Genomic DNA, 20,546 nt, shown 5'->3' with positions numbered 1-20,546 from the left:
GAAGGCTCACTCGGTTAAAAATGGAAAGTTCTAGTGCCCTTTCATGGATGCAAAAATGACTAGAAGGCTGACAGCCCCCCTCCCTAGGTCTTTTTAGCTCCTCCTCTCCACGCCCTCAACCTCCATAGACATCTGACCAATTTTTTAGATTGTCATTTTGCTCATGATAGTCGTAAGGTTAAATAACTCTGCCTTCAAGGATGACATGGCCCCCGCTCTCCCTTGGGCAAGAGATGTAAATTATCCAAGTTGCCCATTGTTTACATTAGGCTTTATTATTGGTAAGGGAATATTGACAAAGGGGGATACTGGATATAGGAAAAAGGGGATTTGATTAATCAGAATGCTATTTGTGTATCCAGGTTGTCATATGTGTGTAGCGGCAGAAAGGGCTAATGGCATTAAGTTAAAACTATCAGGACATGTCTTTGGGTATCATGAATAAATCAAAAGAAAATATGTGCATCCAGGTGGTCAAAAAGGTATATCTTGTAACATCTCAGGAATGGCTAAGGATACTAAATTAAAGCTTTTAGGGAATATTGCACCCTAGTTAATGATTGTGTAAAAGTTTATATATTTATTTTTTATGTGTCATATATTTATGTTTAATCCGTTTAAGTATTTTGCTCTTATTTTAATGCAGTATCGATATTATTAAACGTTAAATCTCATAATATTAGATCTATAGCACAAAATGAAGCCTATCTATCTTGGAGCTCGTGATTGCGTTTCCGAAATAAAATTGTTTTTTGTTTATTACCGTAACTAAAATCTACTTTGCATCATATTCTCTAATAGACCAATGTGCTAGCAATAAACTCTCTCAATGGGTTGTTTCAGTATTTAATTTTCGTTTCAATTTGCTTTCTTTTTCAATTACTTATAGGAAAACTATACGACCCCTTCTTTAAGGGGTGGATACGTTGTTTGTTGTTTTCGTTATTTTTTGAAGAGTCTTTAACTTCAATATTTGAACATTCTTTTGGGGGGTTTTTGTAGCTTGGAGGGCTTGGAAAATTCTGAAAGGACGTTTGAAATAATATATGAATGTTGCAAAAGTGTACCTGATAATGAGTAACGGCTTTTTGGCCACACGTACAAGCTTGATCGATCAAGCTTGGACTTTTAGCACTTCTTAATTTCGTAAGTGATCTAAGGCATAGGCTTCAAGGCTTTTCAGGTCTACCTTCACCCTTTAATTTATTAAAAGCTCCATAATTTATGAAGAAGTGCAATCTGATGAACTTTTGTCTATTGTTTGGGCTAACGACCGTACAATTCGCAATTAATGAATTCTTAAGACTAGGAGTATTACTCTTATTAGCATTAATGTACTCTATTGCTAAATATTGCAACAGCCATATTCTCATCGTAACAGTCTTTGTTTTATTTACAGGATTCCACGCAAAAACGAAGTCATATAAATGAATCCAGAGCGCTGATAGTTGAATATTTAGAAGAGATGCTCACTGTTGCTTTGTCTCAAAAGGAGTCAAATAAACTGTGTATTGTTCTAGCCGCTGTAGAATCATTGTGTCAATCCACTGACGATTATATTCGTGTCCAGTGTTGTCTTTTTTTATTTAGACTAATGGTTACAAGTGAAAATGTTGTTTCATCCAATGCGCAACATATCCTTCGCTCTTATTTTAAGCAAAGTTTTGTTCGTGAACATTATCAAGAACTTTTCAGCACTGTTGCTGAATCTATCACAGATGAAAGAAGTGATGAAACTAAGTCTATTCAAAGATTGATTGAAGTCTTAGACGGTAAAAGTGTTGAAGAAAGTGAAGATATTATTAGAGTAGAGCTTGTACCTCTCCTAGTCATATATGCGGCCAAGGGCAATAGAAAATCAATTTCTCTGCTCAAAAATTTGCCTAATCTGTTGTCTACAGTTTCTACTTTTGGTGAGTGTTTAATCCTATCGTAGCAATATTTGACCTTTTTAGAAAACCAAATCATAAAAAAGGAATGTACATTAATGGTCTTGATTAAAGTGCACGAATTTCCTAATGAGAAAATAATATTTTGCAGGTTTCGCTTCGCATAAATGCTTGGACATTCGGCTTCGGTGTTTGTCTGTCATATTGGTCTGTTGGCCATATTTTGTCTAGGAAAATGATTAACTTATATTAAGAGTGAATCAAATTGAGTATAAAAGTTTTTTAGTATTCATTGGTCAAGCTAATAATCAATCATGATGTGCCGCCTGTTTCGTTCATCTTTGTTTAAGCCTTTTTGTAAGCCAAAAATTGAATTACTGATCAATTTCTTTGAGACTTTTAAGACATTTTTGTCCGTGTTGCCAGGTTGCACTGTGAATGAAAAGAAGCAATACTAATTAGTTGAATTTGACAATTAGTTTTTAAAAATAGAAAGGAAATTAAACATTAACAATCTGTTGGTTGCCACCCTAAAAATAAAGATGTATTGTCTTAAAGTGTTTTTAGTTATGTGCTTTTACCTTCTTATCGGTTGATTTTCACCCAATTCTGTTTTTAGAATTTGGTGCCCGCTACTGCCGATAGCTTCATAACTGTAGGTGGGGGAGTTTCAAAAAATTTAATTTCAGATTTTTTTTTTTTTTTTTTTTTTTTTTTTTTTTTTTTTTTTTTTTTTTTTTTTTTGTGCTGTGAGAATAAGAGGATAAGAGAAGATAAATAAGGATGTGCAAGATTTCACTTAACCAATAATGAAACAATCAGATTTTGTTGTCACTGTCGTTGGTACTTTAAACTTTTAAAGGACATTTTTTCAATTTTTTTTTTTTTTGTCAAACTTCTCTCGAGCAACCTTTCGGCTGGTTCATTTCGATCGGTTTGGGTTATAAAAAAGCAAGGATCCGAAGCAAGGCCTTATTCGGGGGGGGGGGGGTCAACTTCTTGAAATGTTTCTCTGACTTAAAAAAAAAACGTGATGAAATACATTTAAACAAATCTTTGGTGCATTTCTTTGTAACTCTTCCCCCCTCTTACCCCCAACAGAAATCCCGGATACATTCTTTATTTGAAGTGATATGAGCCCATTTTTAGTCATATCAAGAGGCAAATTGTTTTTTATGGTGAGAATTCTTTGGTGATGAAAAAATTAACCAGCAATTAGTAAACTAAGTTAGTTTTTATATAAAATTTGCTTATTTTTCAAGTGTGGCACATTGTATTTTGACGGAGATATTTTGTATCTTTATTAGCATATATGCTTCGTGATGGCTTCCCAGTTATTTGGTCGCGGGTCATCCTTTGCCATAGCCGAAGTGAAGCAGATCAAGTTGAAACCTTTCTTCATTCTAATGGTTTTAGACTCAATGAAATGCGAGCTTCTACCAGATATCTGTTGACATACCAATTGATGATTCAGAATGCTATGGCCCCACATAGAGTTCTAGAAGAGCTGGCCTATCTAGCGTCACTGGATTCAAGTGGGAAATTACAGCATCCAGTCATATCTATAGCCGAAAAGGATAAAATCGTGCGTTTTGTCTCATTATTTTTTCCCCTTTGATTCATCATTCAGTTACAAATTCTGTTAGATAGTTGAACGACTACTAATTTAAAATTATCATAGACACAACTGGACGGTAACTGTCACTTTTGCATAATTTTCATCCGATACTCAAATTAGAACGTTCATGCTTTCTTTAGGAACTTTTTGCGTGGAATTAATTAAGAGAAGGGTCTGAAAATATGTCAATGAATAATGGGCTTTATTTTGACACATAAAATTGTGTTGGATATTCTTCGCGCTAGTGGTAGATTAACCCTATCTAGATTCATGTCCCAGTCTTGACTAGTTTTGTCTATTGCCCTTTGACAGTAATTGCCTTAATAATTGGCAATGATTAATGTCAAATCTTCGGCTGGATTTGAAATAGTAAAATTTGATCAGAATTCCAAATTTTGACGATATGATAGGTAAACAAGGGTATATTATTCCCTCTATATAAATGCTTAACATTACTAAATGATGTTTGTCATCAAAGCGGTTTTGTTGTTGATGTTATTGCTGATGACGCCCATTTGTAAGTCTACCCTGAAATGACATTGGGATAGTATTATTTAATTTTGATTCTTCTTCGTGTTGAAATAGTTATTAAATATTATAACATTTTTCTTATTTGAGTAATAAAATTTGGGTGTCATTTCAGGTTGTGGATTTCACCAAAATGTTATTGGGGCAACCCCTATGACCCACTGCCGTGTTTTTGATATCCTCAGTTTACGACATTGGCTAGTCAGCGACTGAATAGTAGGTAGATGTGTGCTACCGGTAGCGTGAATTGTTTCATCAACCTCAGGTTAACTTCTCTGGCAAAGGGGTTGCAGGAAAAAAAAACTTTGAATCTTTTTTGTTTTTTATAGTGATTCATTGCTGTGATTACCAACCTCACTAAACCTCTAAAAAATCATGTTCCATGAATACTTATTTCTTTGAGAAAAAAATTCTGAGAAAATCCTTAGGGGCACATCAAAATACGGTCTTTCTTCTTAAAATCAATTTTATTTTCTACTACCTGACATTCAATTAATATGGTTATTATTAAAATAAACCAGGTAGACAAGCTAAGACAGTATAAAGTAATTTTGTTATCTGTTATCTAATTTTGTCAGCATTTACAAGCTAGAAATACGTCATGTTGTCTCACAAGTATCATGCCCATTACTAGTTTCCGATTTATTGATGGTAAGAGCAATTTGATTCTATGTTTATGACCGAATTGTTTGCTAAACAAACGCTGTAGGAATAATTGCAAAATCGGCCATCCTCCTGCCCCCTCCACTGCCGGTGCCGATGTTAAGGTTTGAACCTACAGGACAACAGGAAGTAATTAATGAGCAAATTAAGATTCTTCGACTTATCAAAACCTTTGAAAATATTGACGAAGTGTTAGAAATGCAACAAGTTTCCCTTGTCTTTTTGAATCCCTTCTCCCCAATATACAGATCAGTATTTTAAAAAGGTCAAGATGTCTAATAGTAGTACATCCAGCCTCCCACAGCTCCGGGGCAAGGATTGTGTAATATACAAAATGCTCCTTGTTGTCAAGAAGGATTTATCACTAGAAAAAGGAGGAAGACAACTAGATAAATATAATCACTCCTGAATAAACATTTTTACCGAAATTACCCCTTATAGCTATAATTACCAAAATTTCTGTAATTATACGAACTTTCTTATGCTAATAACTACTCTAGTTACTAATAAACAAATAAATATGTAGGATCACTATAAGAAGCTGATTCTTTGATTGAATGTTATCAATAGTTAGGTTCTTATACTTTCTTTATTGACAAGGATTGTTCTTTACTTACCATTCATTACTATGGAGGTTTTAATGAATTTTTTTTTACTCCAGCCAAATCATATAAAAAAAATGGTTGTTGAAAACTTGAGGGTCACTGAACCTCAAATTAGGACTTATATTTTCGTTATTAAATGTCAAAATCTATTGGCAAGCGGCCAACAATGGGGTATTAATTTTTTTTTATTTACATCAGCCAAATCATATATAAAAAAAAACGATTGTTGAAAACTGGAAAGGGGTCACTCAATCACAAATTAGAACTTATATTCTCGTTATTAAGTGTCAAAATCTATTGACAAGCAGCCAACAATGGGGTAACACACATTTTTCTATGGTTTACCCTATTCTGCTCTCTTTTTTGGTTTCCTTATAATTACTTTACAGTCCCACATTTCCAGGGGAGGGGCGCCATCCTCCTGCCCCCTCCACTGCCGGTGCCGATGTTAAGATTTGAACTTACAGGACAACAGGAAGTAATTAATGAGCAAATTAAGATTCTTCGACTTATCAAAACCTTGTAAAATAATTCTATTGACTACTCTGGTACCGGTGTAGCGGATGTAATGGGTTCTACCAATCGTGGGTCCCTAGGTTCGATCCCTGTCGGTGCCAGAGAATCTCTTTCTCGGTTCACGTTAATAAATTTTTTTTATTAATTTCAAATATCCTAAGTTAGGATATCTCCAAGAGTAATATTTAGATTTTTATTTAAAAGGGCCCTTGCTAAATATAAACAAGCAAAAAATAATAATAAAAAAAACAGTGTTTTGTGACGCTATTTTAATTTTAGTGTTTTTTCCTTAAACTTTTCCTCACTGTAAATTTGCTCAGTTATGCACGTCGCCCAGTGCTTACGTTGTTTATATAAGTTCTTTAGTGCTGTTGCCTATGTCAAGTTCTTCATTCATTGACGCACTGTAGAAGCAGTTTCTTCGTTACTTTCTTTCAACTTAGTGTGAGACAAGATAAAGATAAATGACAGAAGATCTGGGAAATATAATATTTGGGCTACATATGTGTCCATTAGGGGAGAGGGGGGGTAGAATATTCGGACAGAATGAAGTTAGAAAACAATTCTTACTTCATAATATGTAGAATAATTATATCAAACACATCTTACATGCAGACTCGTTATACTACATGGGAGCAGGAAGGATTTGTATAGCAGCAGCAAGGTGTTTATTTAGTTTGTTAGCTGTAGTTTCAGGGAGAACATCAAGATTAAACACTCATACTGCACACTCACACTCACAGCTGCAGTAAGATTCATCCTGCATTATTTTTTCCTTTTTGTAAACAAAGATTCATCTATTTCCACAATATGACTAATGCTTCGAATTTTTCCACAGTTTTTCTGTTGCACAGAAAACACGCACACTTCACATTAATTTAAACATCCATGGTGAGACACTATTCTATCCCTAATCAAAGCAAACTAACCGGTGTCCTTAAGAATCGTGTTAATAATGAACTAAAACTAGATCTACGTCGCATGGGCAACGTGAGGTGTTGCGGCAACCTTTATTCGGCTTCGCCGAGTAAAGTATTGCGAGAGCAACACTTTGGTTTTGTTTCCTCTCTTCGATTAAACGCTTTTTGCACATTTGATCAATTAAATCTGTAAGGATCTGAAAAAAAAATATTTTACAAGAACTACTAGCGGTTGTTTGGTCCAAGTGGCTTAGCTTGTTGAGGGCCTAAAATTACCAAAAAGTAGCTGAGAAAATAGAGAATACACTACAACACACCAAAAAAGGAAAGCAAGGAATCATAAACTGAGAAAGCAAAGAAAAAACAGGCTTACTCAACATTAGAATATAAAGAAAAGTAAATCAAGCTCTAGGAGCATAAAAGTTAAGATGGTTCCTAAATATAGTTTTAGAAGAAGAAGAGAAATATTAGTTGGATCAGAGGGGCCGCCCACTTTCCACCACCTGGTTCACATTTTTAACGTGCAAACAGATCGAAAATTCGTGGCGCAGTCCCTGCTATGGTTAGCACAGTTCCGCTACACTTGGCACACTTTTGCAATGCATGGCATATTTTCGCTATGCTTGGTACACGTTGCCTGGTGTACATGATTTCTAGTAGTTGGTAACCCCTCGATTATATCAGGGCTCAGCTTGTTTCGGGCTATCCTTATCCTATTTGTGCTGGTAAATCTCACTAGAATTAAGCTGTCACTGCCTGAAAATCTTCGAAATGCTTATCTCGTACGCTAATTTCAGTACACATACAAAAATTAAATTTTGTCATGCTCCTTTATTGATTTCATAAAAGGTTATTTGTACGAGTTAAAATAAATTAGTTCACTTTAAAATTGATTTTCGTCCAAACGCTAAATTCTTTATATTATCACTTTAAGAAGGAGCGACAGGAAAGCTCCAATTCTCTGAATTAATGAGACGAGCATCGTAGTTAGGCAGCCACATGTGTTTCTATTCCTCATCCTAGTCCCAAACGTAGAAAATGACCATATTCTTCAATCCGCCTTGAGGTCCTATCTTTCTGTAAAACTGCAGAAATTAGACTCTTGCTACTTTCTCCCAATAATCTGAAATTCACAGCATAGAAAAAAGTCGAACCCATTGTGTCGTTACTGGAGCATAATTCCGAAACATTTTTTACTGTGTAATTTCCAAGCTTTGCCGAAATTACAAAGCGGCCGTGCACTTTTTTTTAAGTTTCTGATGATTCGTTAGACTCTGATGTCGCGCTTGTAATCAATAAAATAATTAAAAATAGAAAATTGATCAACAAAATAATAGAAGAGTTTTATACTTAAGTGCGGGTGTTGAAAATGATCGTACTAATGTATTCAGTTTAATTAATGGGCATACCGTGCACTAACTTGAGTTGTCATTCATCTCTGAAATGTTATTCATCGACTTAATTTTTCGTTGTTCATCTGTTTATACATTTTTTTTTAATTCAGGCTGAGAATGTTCAGATCCGTTTTCTTGGCGTTTTGGAGCATCTTATGCAAAAGTTTGGACAGTCAATGCCTCGGTCACTGAAAATAACCATCTTTCAATCTTTTCCTGGAATGTTTAAAATCCTTGGACAAAGAATTGTCAGTCTTTTCCATTTGAAGATATTTTCCACTTTGCGCGTAGCTTTGAAGAACATGGATGTAAGTAGAATTTTAAAGGATGGTGGAAAGATCTGTATTTTGTTTTGAGAAATTTAGAGATTTGGAGATTATGTCTAAGAAAAAGATACCATAATTTCTATCAATATACAAGTTTATTGCCCGTTTCAAATATAGAAAGTACAGGGTGACTCAAAAAGATTCGTACCCATGAAAATTTCAATTATGGTTTTGATTAAAAAGCTACTTTTTTAAAGCCATAAATTGACTAAAAATTGATAGAAATAGCTGAAACTCTGGTGAATGCCATAAACTGACTAATGTGTGGTCGTAATTTGAAATAAATAGCTTTTTAATCAAAACCATAATTGAAATTTTCATGGGCACGAATCTTTTTGGGTCACCCTGTATAACGAAAGAACTAACCAAACTTACTAAAATGGATAAAGATAGTTTAGAATGAAGCGAAATTAAAATGGATAATCACTTCAAACGTGAACAGCAATCACAACAAACTAAGAGAAGAGATATCACCCCCCCCCCTCCTAATTGCTTGAAGCCTTACTGAATGTGAAGCCGATTTATAATAGAAGAGTTTTTTTTAGCCAAGTTTTGGACTCACAATTTACAGTGAAATTGTTGGCTCTCAAATGATTATTCATTCTTATTTTTCTTTGTCGTTGTTGTTTTGTAGTTTTACCAGCTTTCGTGTAATTATATGAATTGTTGACTATAAAATAAAAAATGAAATTCCTTAGCTTTTTTTGTATTCCATTGTTGGATTAACCTACATCCTTTTTCGGTTATTTCTTGTGCATTGCGGTTCCCTTGGCACAAGGATTTGTTCTACAATTTTCAATCCAACCAACAGAAAGTATTTTTGGCCGCTTACCAATTCCTTTTTAGGGGGGCTCATACCCCCAGCTTGTGTTTTTTGTTTGGGTTCCCTTGGCCCAGGAGCTACGGATGTATTGTCAAGCCGTTTCGAAAAAAGAAAAGATTTTCGGCTCAATTTATGGATCACCAATATTTTTTTTATTTTATTTTTTGTGTTTAGTGAGGTCCGATTGTCCCAAAGGGTCAAAGAAATAAACATTAAGCTGATCAAAAGAAAAAGCTGGTGTTGTCCCCCAACCAATTTTTTAATATACATTAGAGTGCCCTTAGCCTTGGGGACTACGGGTGCAAGTTTATGCTACGGAGATAAAATTTTCCGGCCCTTTAGCACTCTTTCAGTATTTTATGTAGGCTCCTCCGTACCTAAGGAACAATCTGTGAAAGTTGCGAGTCAAGATCCAACCAATATCTTTTTCCTATTATGAAACCTATCCGTCAACCAATGACAATTAGCATAATATTGGGCCTTTGTTCCTGGGGTTCTGTGGTCAATTTGATTATGGCGGTGTATTTATTTCACAAGTTGATTATAATAAAAAAAATGGCCCTCTGGAAAGCTTGCCATCGGATGCCATGGGCACTGAGGCATAGGAGGAACAGGGAAGGGTCTTTATCATTAAGTCACTTTTGGTCCTTGTTAAGGGGACTAGAACTTTCCATTTTTAATCGATTGAGGGATTTCTAATCCCTCCCAAGTTTTGCGACAATCCCTTCCATATCAAGTAGCCGGGAAAAACTAAGTAAACAAAGAATACAAGGCAGACGCTTTGCTCTTTATTAAGTCCACACTATTGTGTTGACTCTGATAGAATCTAATTTATTGTTGAAAAGTGTTTCGGAATACAATTTAGTTCATAAGTTTAGATATTATTCAAGGTTTTTGATTTTTTTTTTTTTTTTTTTCTATAAGGCTTTAGGAAACAAAGTTGTTAAAAAAATAAGAGATAATGTTTTTAAGTCTATGAAATATAGGCGACAAAAAGGATATCTGAAAAAAAAAATCGATTACTACTTCAAAATAAACCCATTCTAGTTGTAAATTGTAATTCGTATTTTAATTTACAATTATTGTATAAAAAAAGCTTAAAAGCCTCCTTTTCCTTACTTAACCTTAAGATATATGCATTAAACTGCTCAGATAAAAAAAAATGCATGTCGATAAACCTAGTTTTGCGTAATGAGCACATAAAGAACCTGTAAAGTGAGGTAGGGATATCCTTAAATGCTAAGGCTGACTGAGTCCTTTTGAGTAACCAAGGGAATTTCTACATTCAGGTAACATATATATATATATATATATATATATATATATAAAATTGAATGTATCTCCGTGTGTGTGTATCTTGTATGCATTACTGTACTGTTCATCCCATCCCCAGGAAACTTTAAGTTTCCTATTAAGTTTTAAGTTGTTGAGTGCACTCTTGCAAAGGTTTTGGTCAAAATCCCCCCCCCCCCAAGGCCCTTTTAATACTTTTCTTAATCACTGGAATTAGTTACTTCTGAACAAAAATACTTGATAGTTGCATTCGTTCACATTATTCACATTTCTTGAATATTTATTATCGAACAAATTTTGATGGGTGTGTTAATAATCCTAAACTAATATTTCAAAATACTTCTGAATTTAAAAATTCGATCGTTATTTTATATGTGGGGAAATTTTTCAGGGGATATTTTTCGGGGGGGGGGTAATTGTCTGTGGAGAATTGTTTCAAAGATTTTGCAACTTAAAGTTTCGATTGTTATTAATGCACGAGGGGAATTTTTCGAGGGACAGGGGAGAATCTACCGCAGGGAAAATATTATGTGGAGCTGATTTTCCTTGGGGGAATTTTCTTTGAATTTCCTTTCGTTTGAGATCGCAGCAACCTGCGACTGTTAAGTTTGTAAATAAATGAAAATCAGGCAAAATAAGCACTCTTTGTATTCCTTTTAAGTCTAAATAGCCTGTGGTATAGAGAAACATATTTCAGAATTAACCTACCACATCATACTCGTACTTGAAATGAAGGAAGAAGGAAAAAATAAAAAGATTGAGAAAAAGTGGCGAACTTTATTATTCTCTGCAATGAACTTTTTAGTTATGATAATAGGATTGAAATCGTTTTTAGTTTGGTTTTCTGCAAAAGCCGAAAGCACCAGAGAAAATTTTAAATGCAATAAAGCTTTTAGCTAAAGTAGTAACAAGTATTTTTGTTCATTCGACTTTTTCTAGTCAACTTTCAATAAAATTTGGCTTGAAATAAAAGATCTAAAGTTGACCTGACCAACCATGACAAACCAGAAAAAGAGAAAAAGAAAATGCCTTAGAAACAGAACTTTCGGCCTGTAAAGTTCATTAAAGGAAAACGTATTGTAGACATTGTACGTATGTGAGAAATACCATGCCTCGGGATAAAAGAAAAAAGGAAACAGTCGCAATTACAAAAAATGCAAAATATGAAAAAAATCTTTATGTTAAGCACCGACAGGAATACCAATAACATAAAATAAATTACGAGATATAAGTACAAAAAAAAAGTAAACCTAGGATTATTGATTGAGTAGAAGCAACTTAATTATACATTAAGTTTATTTTAAGATCTACTTTTAGTTTTAGCTTCCTCTTGTTCTTTGTTGCTCTTTCTTTTTTTTTCTTTTTGATTATTTTTTTTTTCTCCGCTAAGGGCGTCTTGTTACTAAAACGAGTAAAATGATTTTTTTTTTTTTCTCTCTAATGTCATCTGGACTATTGCTGTTAACTCGTGAGCATAAGTTTAAAGTAGTTTATAAATTCAACTTCAACAGGTTTTGAAGCAAAAAGGCAATTTTTTGTATTTGGCATTGATGTTTTGAAATTAGTTTTTCAGTATTATTTCTGCGGTGTTTCAGGGCCTCCACGAAGACTTAGTGAACGCTTGGGATTCATTTGTTCGACATCTTTTACCGTCTGCCTTACCTGATGCTATGATGAAAGTAATTGCTTCTCTTTGGCCATATAAAGAGGTACTGAGCAATGGTATTCACAAAATAATGAGGTACACATTTTTTTAAATAACTCAGCGATGATGCAGTATAGCATAACTATCGAGGATATACACAGGACTGTTATTTCTTAGGCTTGAAAGTTTGTTAAATATATAGTAAATTATTTGATATGTTGGGATTTTTTCAAACCTCAAGAAGGTTTTCCGTTCGTAAGATTTTCGGTTGCAGAATATAATAGGCCTTTCACACTGCTATATAAGAACTTAGGTTTCGGGGCTTATCTTCCCGTAAGTGAATCTCGGAACAGTGTTAATTTCTTGGTGGCCTTCCATATTGGTAATGGGCCTTCCACATTTCTACGTTACTGAGCTGCATTCCCGCAAGTGAATCTTGGCATATTGCCTAATTCTTGGTTGCAGGATGTTGGTGATGAGCCTTTCGCATTGCTGTGTGAAATCATACGTTATGGAGTTTGATATGTAAAATCGTCAATGATTAACCAGTACAAAATAGTATGCCAATAAACCTATCACAAATAAGTTTTCATATTTATTTATGTAATGTATGTAGACCTTTGTTATTTATTTATTTTTATTTATTTATCTATTGAACACTCGCCGTTCACATAACATGATAAGACTAATTAGAGGAAAAAATACACAGAAAAAAAAATAAGAAAAAGAAAAGCACAAGATGAAGAAGAAACCGATTACTGCACTAACTCTTGTCATAGTAACGACATTTACGAATAAAAATAAACCATGAATTAGTAGCAAATTTAAAAATTACTGCACGATATAAGGTCATGACAAAGACATACAAAAAAAAGTTTTGAACAAGACGGAGCAAAAAAAAGAGAGAGAAAAAAAGAGAAGAAACAAGCGACAACGACATAAGTAAGAATAGCGCAATATACGAAATAAGCAATTAAAAAAAAAGAAAAAAAAATGGCACGAACTACTGAAATAATACAAAATACCACTCCTGGGCAGTAATATTTACTTTTTTTTATTGTGTTTAGCTATTACTCTAGCTACTGCAATATTCGGGTCAGCAATTTTAAACTGACAGACAATTTTTGTGTTGCTTTGCCAGGGTGGAAGGCGGAGTAAATATTTTGCAAAACGGGAGAAGAGTGAACGTATTTTAGTTCGGTCAGTATTAGTCAACAGTTTCCAAAAGGGTGAAATATGCAGAATGTGAGGGAGAGTTATTGCATGGAAAAGGCTAGCTAGCGAATGCCGGTTGAAACTGAAATTGCAGGAAATTATTGACGCATGAGAGGCGGAAGTCCTTGGGTTAGATGTTCAATAAGGAGGTACTGGGTATGGCGTATAGATGTACCTATAGTGAGACCAAGATACGCGAGTGGATCGACAGAGTGAACTGAAGAATTTCTAAGCTTGACTGAATTTAGTAGATCGTTCTTCCAGTTAAAAAGGACTATTTTTGACTTGGCAGAATTGAAATATAGACCAAGCTTAAGGTATTCCGCTCGGAGGATAGAAAAAATATCACTGACTCGTTGCAGGGTGCGACTACGATTCAGAACATCGTCAGCATAACAAAATGGCGATAGATTTCTTAACGATAAAATTAATGAGGAGGGACATTAATCCTGAGCGTCAAAGACGTAATTATTATTTCGACCAGGTGAAGAAACTGCTCCTTGGTGTGCACCTTTTTAAACCGGAATGAGCTTTTTTCGAGCAACTGGAGGCATATTCTTATCGGGCGGTAATTTTAGTCGAATACGCAGTCGAGAGTACATGTCCCGAAGTGTGAGAATAACTGCAGGGCTTAGCCCTCGCTTGGCAGCTTTCAGAAGCATTGCAGGGTGTATTAACGAGTCAAAGGCACGTTTGACGTTATGACTAGCAAGAGCTAGACATTCCCCGCCGATTCTGCATCAATTAGAGTGTTTGTCACGACTGTAAGTGCATCTGTACATCCTGTTCCTCGTTTGAACCCGAAATGATGTGGTGGAGTGTAACATGTTTTTTCAAGCTCGTCTGTGAAGAGAAGTTCCAAAAGTTTAGATGTCGCAACGGTAATTGGTAGAAAAGAGGAACATTGAGGGTTTTCTTTTTGAAGAATGGGGCTAGGATCGCCAATACAAAATATAGTTGGAACCTTGCACTGAGTGAAAATCGTTTGCATTAAAAATGTGATATGCTGAACAAGAAGAGAGCCACCATGCTAGAGATGCATAACACTAACATAATCAATACCACTATATGATTTCTGCTTTAGTTGATAAATAGCTTTTTCAATGGACTTAGTAGTAACGACAAAATGGGTATGCTGGGAAGCAGCCAACATTTTTTCCGTGATTCTCTTCGTAAAGTTGCTCAAGCTCAGGAGCCAGTGAAGAAAATTTGGATTTATAGTACGAATACTATTCATCATTTGAAATATCAGAGGCATAAGCAGAAGAAGCATCGACCATAAGCATATATCGGCATAAGGATCGACCTGCGTTTGTGAAACCATTCTGAAAAGATAATTCCGGTCTAACCTAGCCCTAGCAGAATTACTATTGATGATATTTTTCCTATGAACTGCGAGAGCTTTTGAAAACACTCTTTTTGTACGGACGCCCAAACCATTTAGAATACCATTTTTCGCACAACCACAATCTTTTCATAGCGAAAACCAAAATTTTGCACGGTGGCAAGAGGAAACAAGTTCAGGAGTTGAAGACCAACTGGGAACAATACCCTTATGAACTTCACGAAGAGGAACTGCTTGATCTTCCGCAGAACGAAGGGCATGACAAATTTCCGCAGAATAAACATCCAAACATAGCTGTATTTCAATGTCAGGAAGCTGAAGTGATTTATGTAAAAGGTGGAAGGGAATAGAGATCTTGACCAGAATAAAATCTGACGAAAGTATAAATATTTTCGAATTAATTTTGACCAATGGCAAACAAATTGAGACATTCGGATATTACAATGAATGGGATGAGGAGCCAACTTCTCTATTTGGAAAGAAGAAGCTATTGGAACATGGTCTGAAAGCTGGAATTCACACAGGACTTTCACCCGGTTAACAACAAGACCAGAAGAAGCTGTGACATGATTCAGGTTTGATGTATGGGGGGATGTGTGTATATAAATAAAAACCGAAAAGGCCTTTAAACAGAGTAGTTCTCATAGATAGTTTGGAGCCTACTTCACTTAAATCGCAATTAAAATCCCCTACGGTCACACATTGAAGCCCTAAATGCTTTATTTTTTCTAATAGAATCCTAATTTTTTCACATGACTGGGCAAATAGACGCTCAGATTCATTATTGTCGTAATTTACATTTGTAATTTACATTGTAATTTAGATCTTCTTTGAGATTATTTAGTCTTTGGTTATTGAAAAAAAGAAATTTCTAAGTTTGATTCGAAGTTACTGTGCTTTGCTTGATCATAGGTTAACGTTTTGGTATCACCTTCTGTTCAGGAAAACTGCTGAAGGAGCAAATAGGTATTTCTCAAAAATACGATACATTTCTGTTTGCTAAATGTAGATTAGGGTATGTCCATTTGTGTCTATCATTCCTGTTAATACCTTCAGTTTCTACGAGAAAAATATTAATTCTCTATCAGAGGTTGACGTTTTGGTATCATCTTCAGCTGTGCAGAAAACTGCTGCAGGACCAAATAGAAATTTCTCCAGAATTTGATACGTGTTTCATTGCTAAATGTAGGTTTGGGTATGTCCATTTGTGTCTATCGTTCCTGTTAATACCTTCAGTTTATACGAGAAAAATATAAATTCTCCATCTGAGGTTGAAGTTTCGGTTCTTCTTCAGCTGTGCATGTAAACTGCTGAAGGGGCAAATAAGTATTTCTCTAGAATACGATACATGTCTTATTGCTAAATGTAGGTTTTGGTATGTCCATTTGTGTATGTCTTTCCTATTAATACCTTCAGTCTATACGAGAAAAATATTAATCCTCCATCAGAGGTTGACGTTTTGGTATTATCTTCAGCTGTGCAGGAAAACTGCTGAAGGAGCAAATAGGTATTTTTCCATAATACGATACATGCCTTATTACTAAATGAGCATGTCCATTGGTTTTGGAAAGGAGACTGCTAAAGCATAACTTGGGTCGCCTAACATGTCATTTGACTCCTGGTACTGAAATTGAATATTGGGAACCTTTTGTGTACTCTCCTAATACAGGTTTGGAGGCTAATAGGTCTATATGAGCCCACGCTTGTTGGATCTCCATCTGGTTTAGGTATAGGAATCCAATGGAGAGATTCCCATGTGTGTGGAAAGGATTACAGAATGAAATCATAGCCAGAAAGACAATGAAGAAGTCCAACTAGTCTGCTAGAGCAGGACTGAAATACAATTTTTAATGTGCTATCAGGACCCATGGATTTGTTACATCAAGATACTGCAGGTTATAAAGGACTTTAAGTGTGGAATGGAAATATGTTGGGCCCAAGATTTTTCTGTCTCCCAACAGGATGTCGAAACATTCTCTCAACAGTCCCAAAGTTCTACACCAAATGGTCGTAGGCTTTGCTAGATAATTATAGCTAGCTAAGGTAGATACAAGGTACTGTAGACCTGGGGGTGGGGGTCAAGATCACGGGTAATTCCAGGTAGATTCGGCTCGTTGAATTTAATTTTAGGATATAATTTGTTTTTTTTTATCTCAAAATATGGTCAGAAAAAATTCAATAGCCTATAAAATTTGACCTGACCGACAAATTCCGACACTATTTTCGGATTCAGCACATTCAACACATACTTAGTCTGTTCTTTGTTTTTTGTTTTATTGTTTCTGTGAATACTTAGTCTTTACTACGTTCTTATTTTGATACCCATTTTACTCCCGTTCCATACTTCTAGATTCTTAGTTCTGGATGCGTCCTCTGCTACTGACAGCTGTATTTATCAGCTAGGAGTCCTGGATGATCTGGATGATTACCCAGATATTGCTAGTGTAGTTAAGTCAAAGCAACATTCCCACAACGATTTGAAAGGCAATTTGAACAGTTTTTTGTTAGTGATTGAGAATGATGACGATGCCGTCCGTGCATTGGGACTTCTGAAGCTTCGTCTATTCCTTCGTGAAAGGGCTATTGAACTCCAAGATCTTGTTCTTAATGCTGATACTGGCGATGCTCTAGTCAGTAAGGTATGAGAAAGCGCATGCTTCTTTTTTATCTTATAATAAAAACTAATTTTTTAGCATCTTGACCAACAGTTCGTGATAACGAACTACCACCTTATTCTGATTCCAAATAGATAAAATCATTAAGTTTCATGCAACCCATCAAAAGTTACAAGCCTGTGAAAATTTGTTAATTTTCAGCTAATGTAAGCTAACATTAACAATGTTAGCTTACAAGAGGATTATTTCGCAACAGAATAATTAACTAAGTTTCAATTTTCATAAATTTTTCCTCAGTTGCTCTTTGATTCTCATTGAAGTAACTCAAATAGTTGCTTTTCCCTACGTGGATAAGTAGCGACAAATGTATTTATTATAATTGGTGGTGGTTTTCATTTTTTTTTTTTAGATTAGTTTTCTTTTAATTTTCTATCTTGTGCTGAAGACGCCTTGTTTGGATACAGGCGAAATATCCGCGTTGTTTTAGTCTTTTAATTCTACTGGCCGTCGTCTCGTTGGAAGTTTTCTTTTTGTAGAGTTTTATCTCTCTTGATTATTTATTGTGAAAATTTGCCTGATTATTGAAAAAGGGGGGGGGGAACTCTCAAAAGTCAAGGGATCTCAATGAAAATTACCCACCAGATTCAGTATATAAGACGATTCTGCTGTAGATGTTAGAATCTCCTATCTACGAAAAAGTATAATTTCGTTGTTTTTTTTTTTTTTTCAATCATTATTAAGAATTGATGTCACTAGCTTACAATATTCACCAGTTGTATTAGTTCTTTTATACCCCAAAAAGTCATAAAATAGTTTTGGGTGGGTTTAATTATGTCCCCAGTCTCAAAGTTGACAATTATGTAATGTAGACGATTCAACGATCTAAAGCACAATGTCCGATTTTCTTTATTGAAGGAAATCCCAGGGCTATTTTCATTGGAAGAAGTGATTTTTTAAGGCACTTGGTATTAACCAAGTGACACATAGCAATCGCAAGTTCTGTCGGTCTGTGTGTCTGTCTGTCGGTCCCGGTTTTGCTACTTTAGGCACTTCCAGGTAAGCTAGGACGATGAAATTTGGCAGCGTATCAGGGACCGGATCAGATTAAATTAGAAATAGTTCGATTGCCCGATTTGACCATCTGGGGGGGGAGTGGGGGGCGGGTTAATTCAGAAAAATAGAAAAAATGAAGTATTTTTAACTTACGAACAGTTGATCAGATCTTAATGAAATTTGATGTTTGGAAGGATATCGTGTCTCAGAGCTCTTATTTTAAATCTCGACCGGATCTGGAAACATTGGGGGGGGGGGAGTTAGGAGGTGGAAACCTAAGATCTTGGAAAACACTTAGAGTGGAGGGATCGGGATGAAACTTGGTGGAAAAAATAAGCATAAGTCCTAGATACATGATCGACATAACCGGAACGGATCTACTTTCTTTGGGGTAGTTGGGGGGAGGGGTAATTCTGAAAAATTAGAAAAAATGCGGTATTTTTAACTTACGAATGAGTGATCAAATGAATGAAATTTGATATTTAGAAGGATATCGTGTTTCAAAGCTCTTATTTTGAATCCCGACCGGATCTGGTGACATTGGGGGAAGTTGCGGGGACCTTAAATCATGGAAAACGCTTATGTTAGAGGGATCGGAATGAAACTTAGTGGGGAAAATGAGCAGATGTCTTAGGTACGTGACTGGCATAATTGTAACAGATCTGCTCTATGGGGGGGGGTTAATTCTGAAAAATTAGAAAAAATGACGTATTTTTAGCTTATGAAGGAGTGATCGGATCTTCATGAAACTTCATATTTAGAAGGATCTCGTAACTCAGATCTCTTATTTGGAATCTCAACAGGATCTAGCGTCATTGGGGGGGGGGCAGTTGGGGGGGGGGGGTCGGAAATCTTAGAAAATAATTAAAGCGGAGAGATCAGGATGAAACGGGATGGGAAGAATAAAAACAAGTCTAAGATACGTGACTGACATAACTGGACCGGATCCGCTCTCTTTGGTGGTGTTGGGGGGGGGGGTAATTCGGAAAAATGAGGTATTTGTAACTTACGAACGGTGACCAGATCTTGATGAAATTTGATATTTAGAAGGATCTTGTGCTTTAAAGCTCTTATTTTAAATTCCGACCATATCCTGTGACATTAGTGGAAGCTGGAGGGGAAAACCGGAATTCTTGGAAAACGTGAAAATTAGGGTATTTTTATCTTACGAATAGGTGATCGTTTCTTAATGAAACTTAATATATAGAAGGATCTTATGTCTCAGATGCTCCATTTTCGACTCGAAATTGATCCAGGGACATAGGGGGTGGAAGAGGGAAACAGAAATCTTGGAAAACGCTGAGAGTGGAGAGATAGGGATGAAACTTGATGGGAAGAATAAGCACAACTTCTAGATACGTGATTGACATAATTGGAACGGATCCGTTCTCTTTGGAGGAGCTGAGGGGTGTTAATTTGGAAAAATTAGAAAAATTGAGGTATTTTTAACTTAAGAACGGATGACCGGATCTTAATGAAATCTGATATTTTGAAGGAATCCATGTCTCAGAGCTCTTATTCCAAATCCCGACCAGAATTTGTTGACATTGGGGGGAGTTGGAGGGGAAAATCGGAAATCTAGGAAAACGCTTAGAGTGGAGGAATCGGGAGGTGATAGAATAAGCAAATGTCCTAGATACGTGGTTGAAGTTACCGCACTGGATTCGCTCTCTTTGGGGGAGTTGGGGAGAGGGGTTCAGTGATTTGGCGAGTTTGGTGCTTCTGGACATGCTAGGACGATGCAAATTGGTAGCCGTGTCAGAGAGCTGCACAAATTGACTTGATAAAGTCATTTTCCCAGATCTGACCTTCTGGGGGGCTAAAGGGAGAGGAAAAATTAGAAAAAATGAGGTATTTATAACTTACGAGTGGGTGATCGTATTGTATCTCAATGAATTTTGATATTTAGAAGAACATCGTGACTCAGAGCTCTTATTTTAAATCCCGACTAAGCCTCTGATTTTCCTTTTAAATCAATCTATTGATTCTTAGAATTTTGTTAGAGCTCATACCATATGAGCTCTTGGCTCTTAGCTCTTCCTGCCTCGTCACAAGTGCCATATGAGCTCTTAGCTCTTGTTTTTCTTGTCTCCTCTCT

The 20,546-nt window shown here is 35.7% G+C and overlaps 1 protein-coding gene across 4 annotated transcripts in view; it reads left to right on the top strand.

Annotated features, from left to right (window-relative positions):
* The window catches only part of LOC136031309 (serine/threonine-protein kinase atr-like), a gene marked incomplete at its 3' end in the record, with an annotated part of 115,048 nt that overhangs the window by 56,660 nt on the left and 37,842 nt on the right, over positions 1 to 20,546 (top strand). For all 4 annotated transcript variants that reach the window (XM_065710764.1, XM_065710766.1, XM_065710765.1 and 1 more), the window contains 5 exon segments: positions 1,400 to 1,913; positions 3,197 to 3,474; positions 8,244 to 8,441; positions 12,171 to 12,316; positions 17,131 to 17,419. In XM_065710764.1, coding sequence (XP_065566836.1) covers positions 1,400 to 1,913; positions 3,197 to 3,474; positions 8,244 to 8,441; positions 12,171 to 12,316; positions 17,131 to 17,419 — 1,425 coding nt within the window.

The sequence above is a fragment of the Artemia franciscana genome, chromosome 9 (genome assembly GCF_032884065.1).
Source record: "Artemia franciscana chromosome 9, ASM3288406v1, whole genome shotgun sequence".
NCBI lineage: Eukaryota > Metazoa > Arthropoda > Branchiopoda > Anostraca > Artemiidae > Artemia > Artemia franciscana.
The sequence above is the reverse complement of the archived record's forward strand: the minus strand, read 5'-3'. Positions and strand labels throughout refer to the sequence as shown.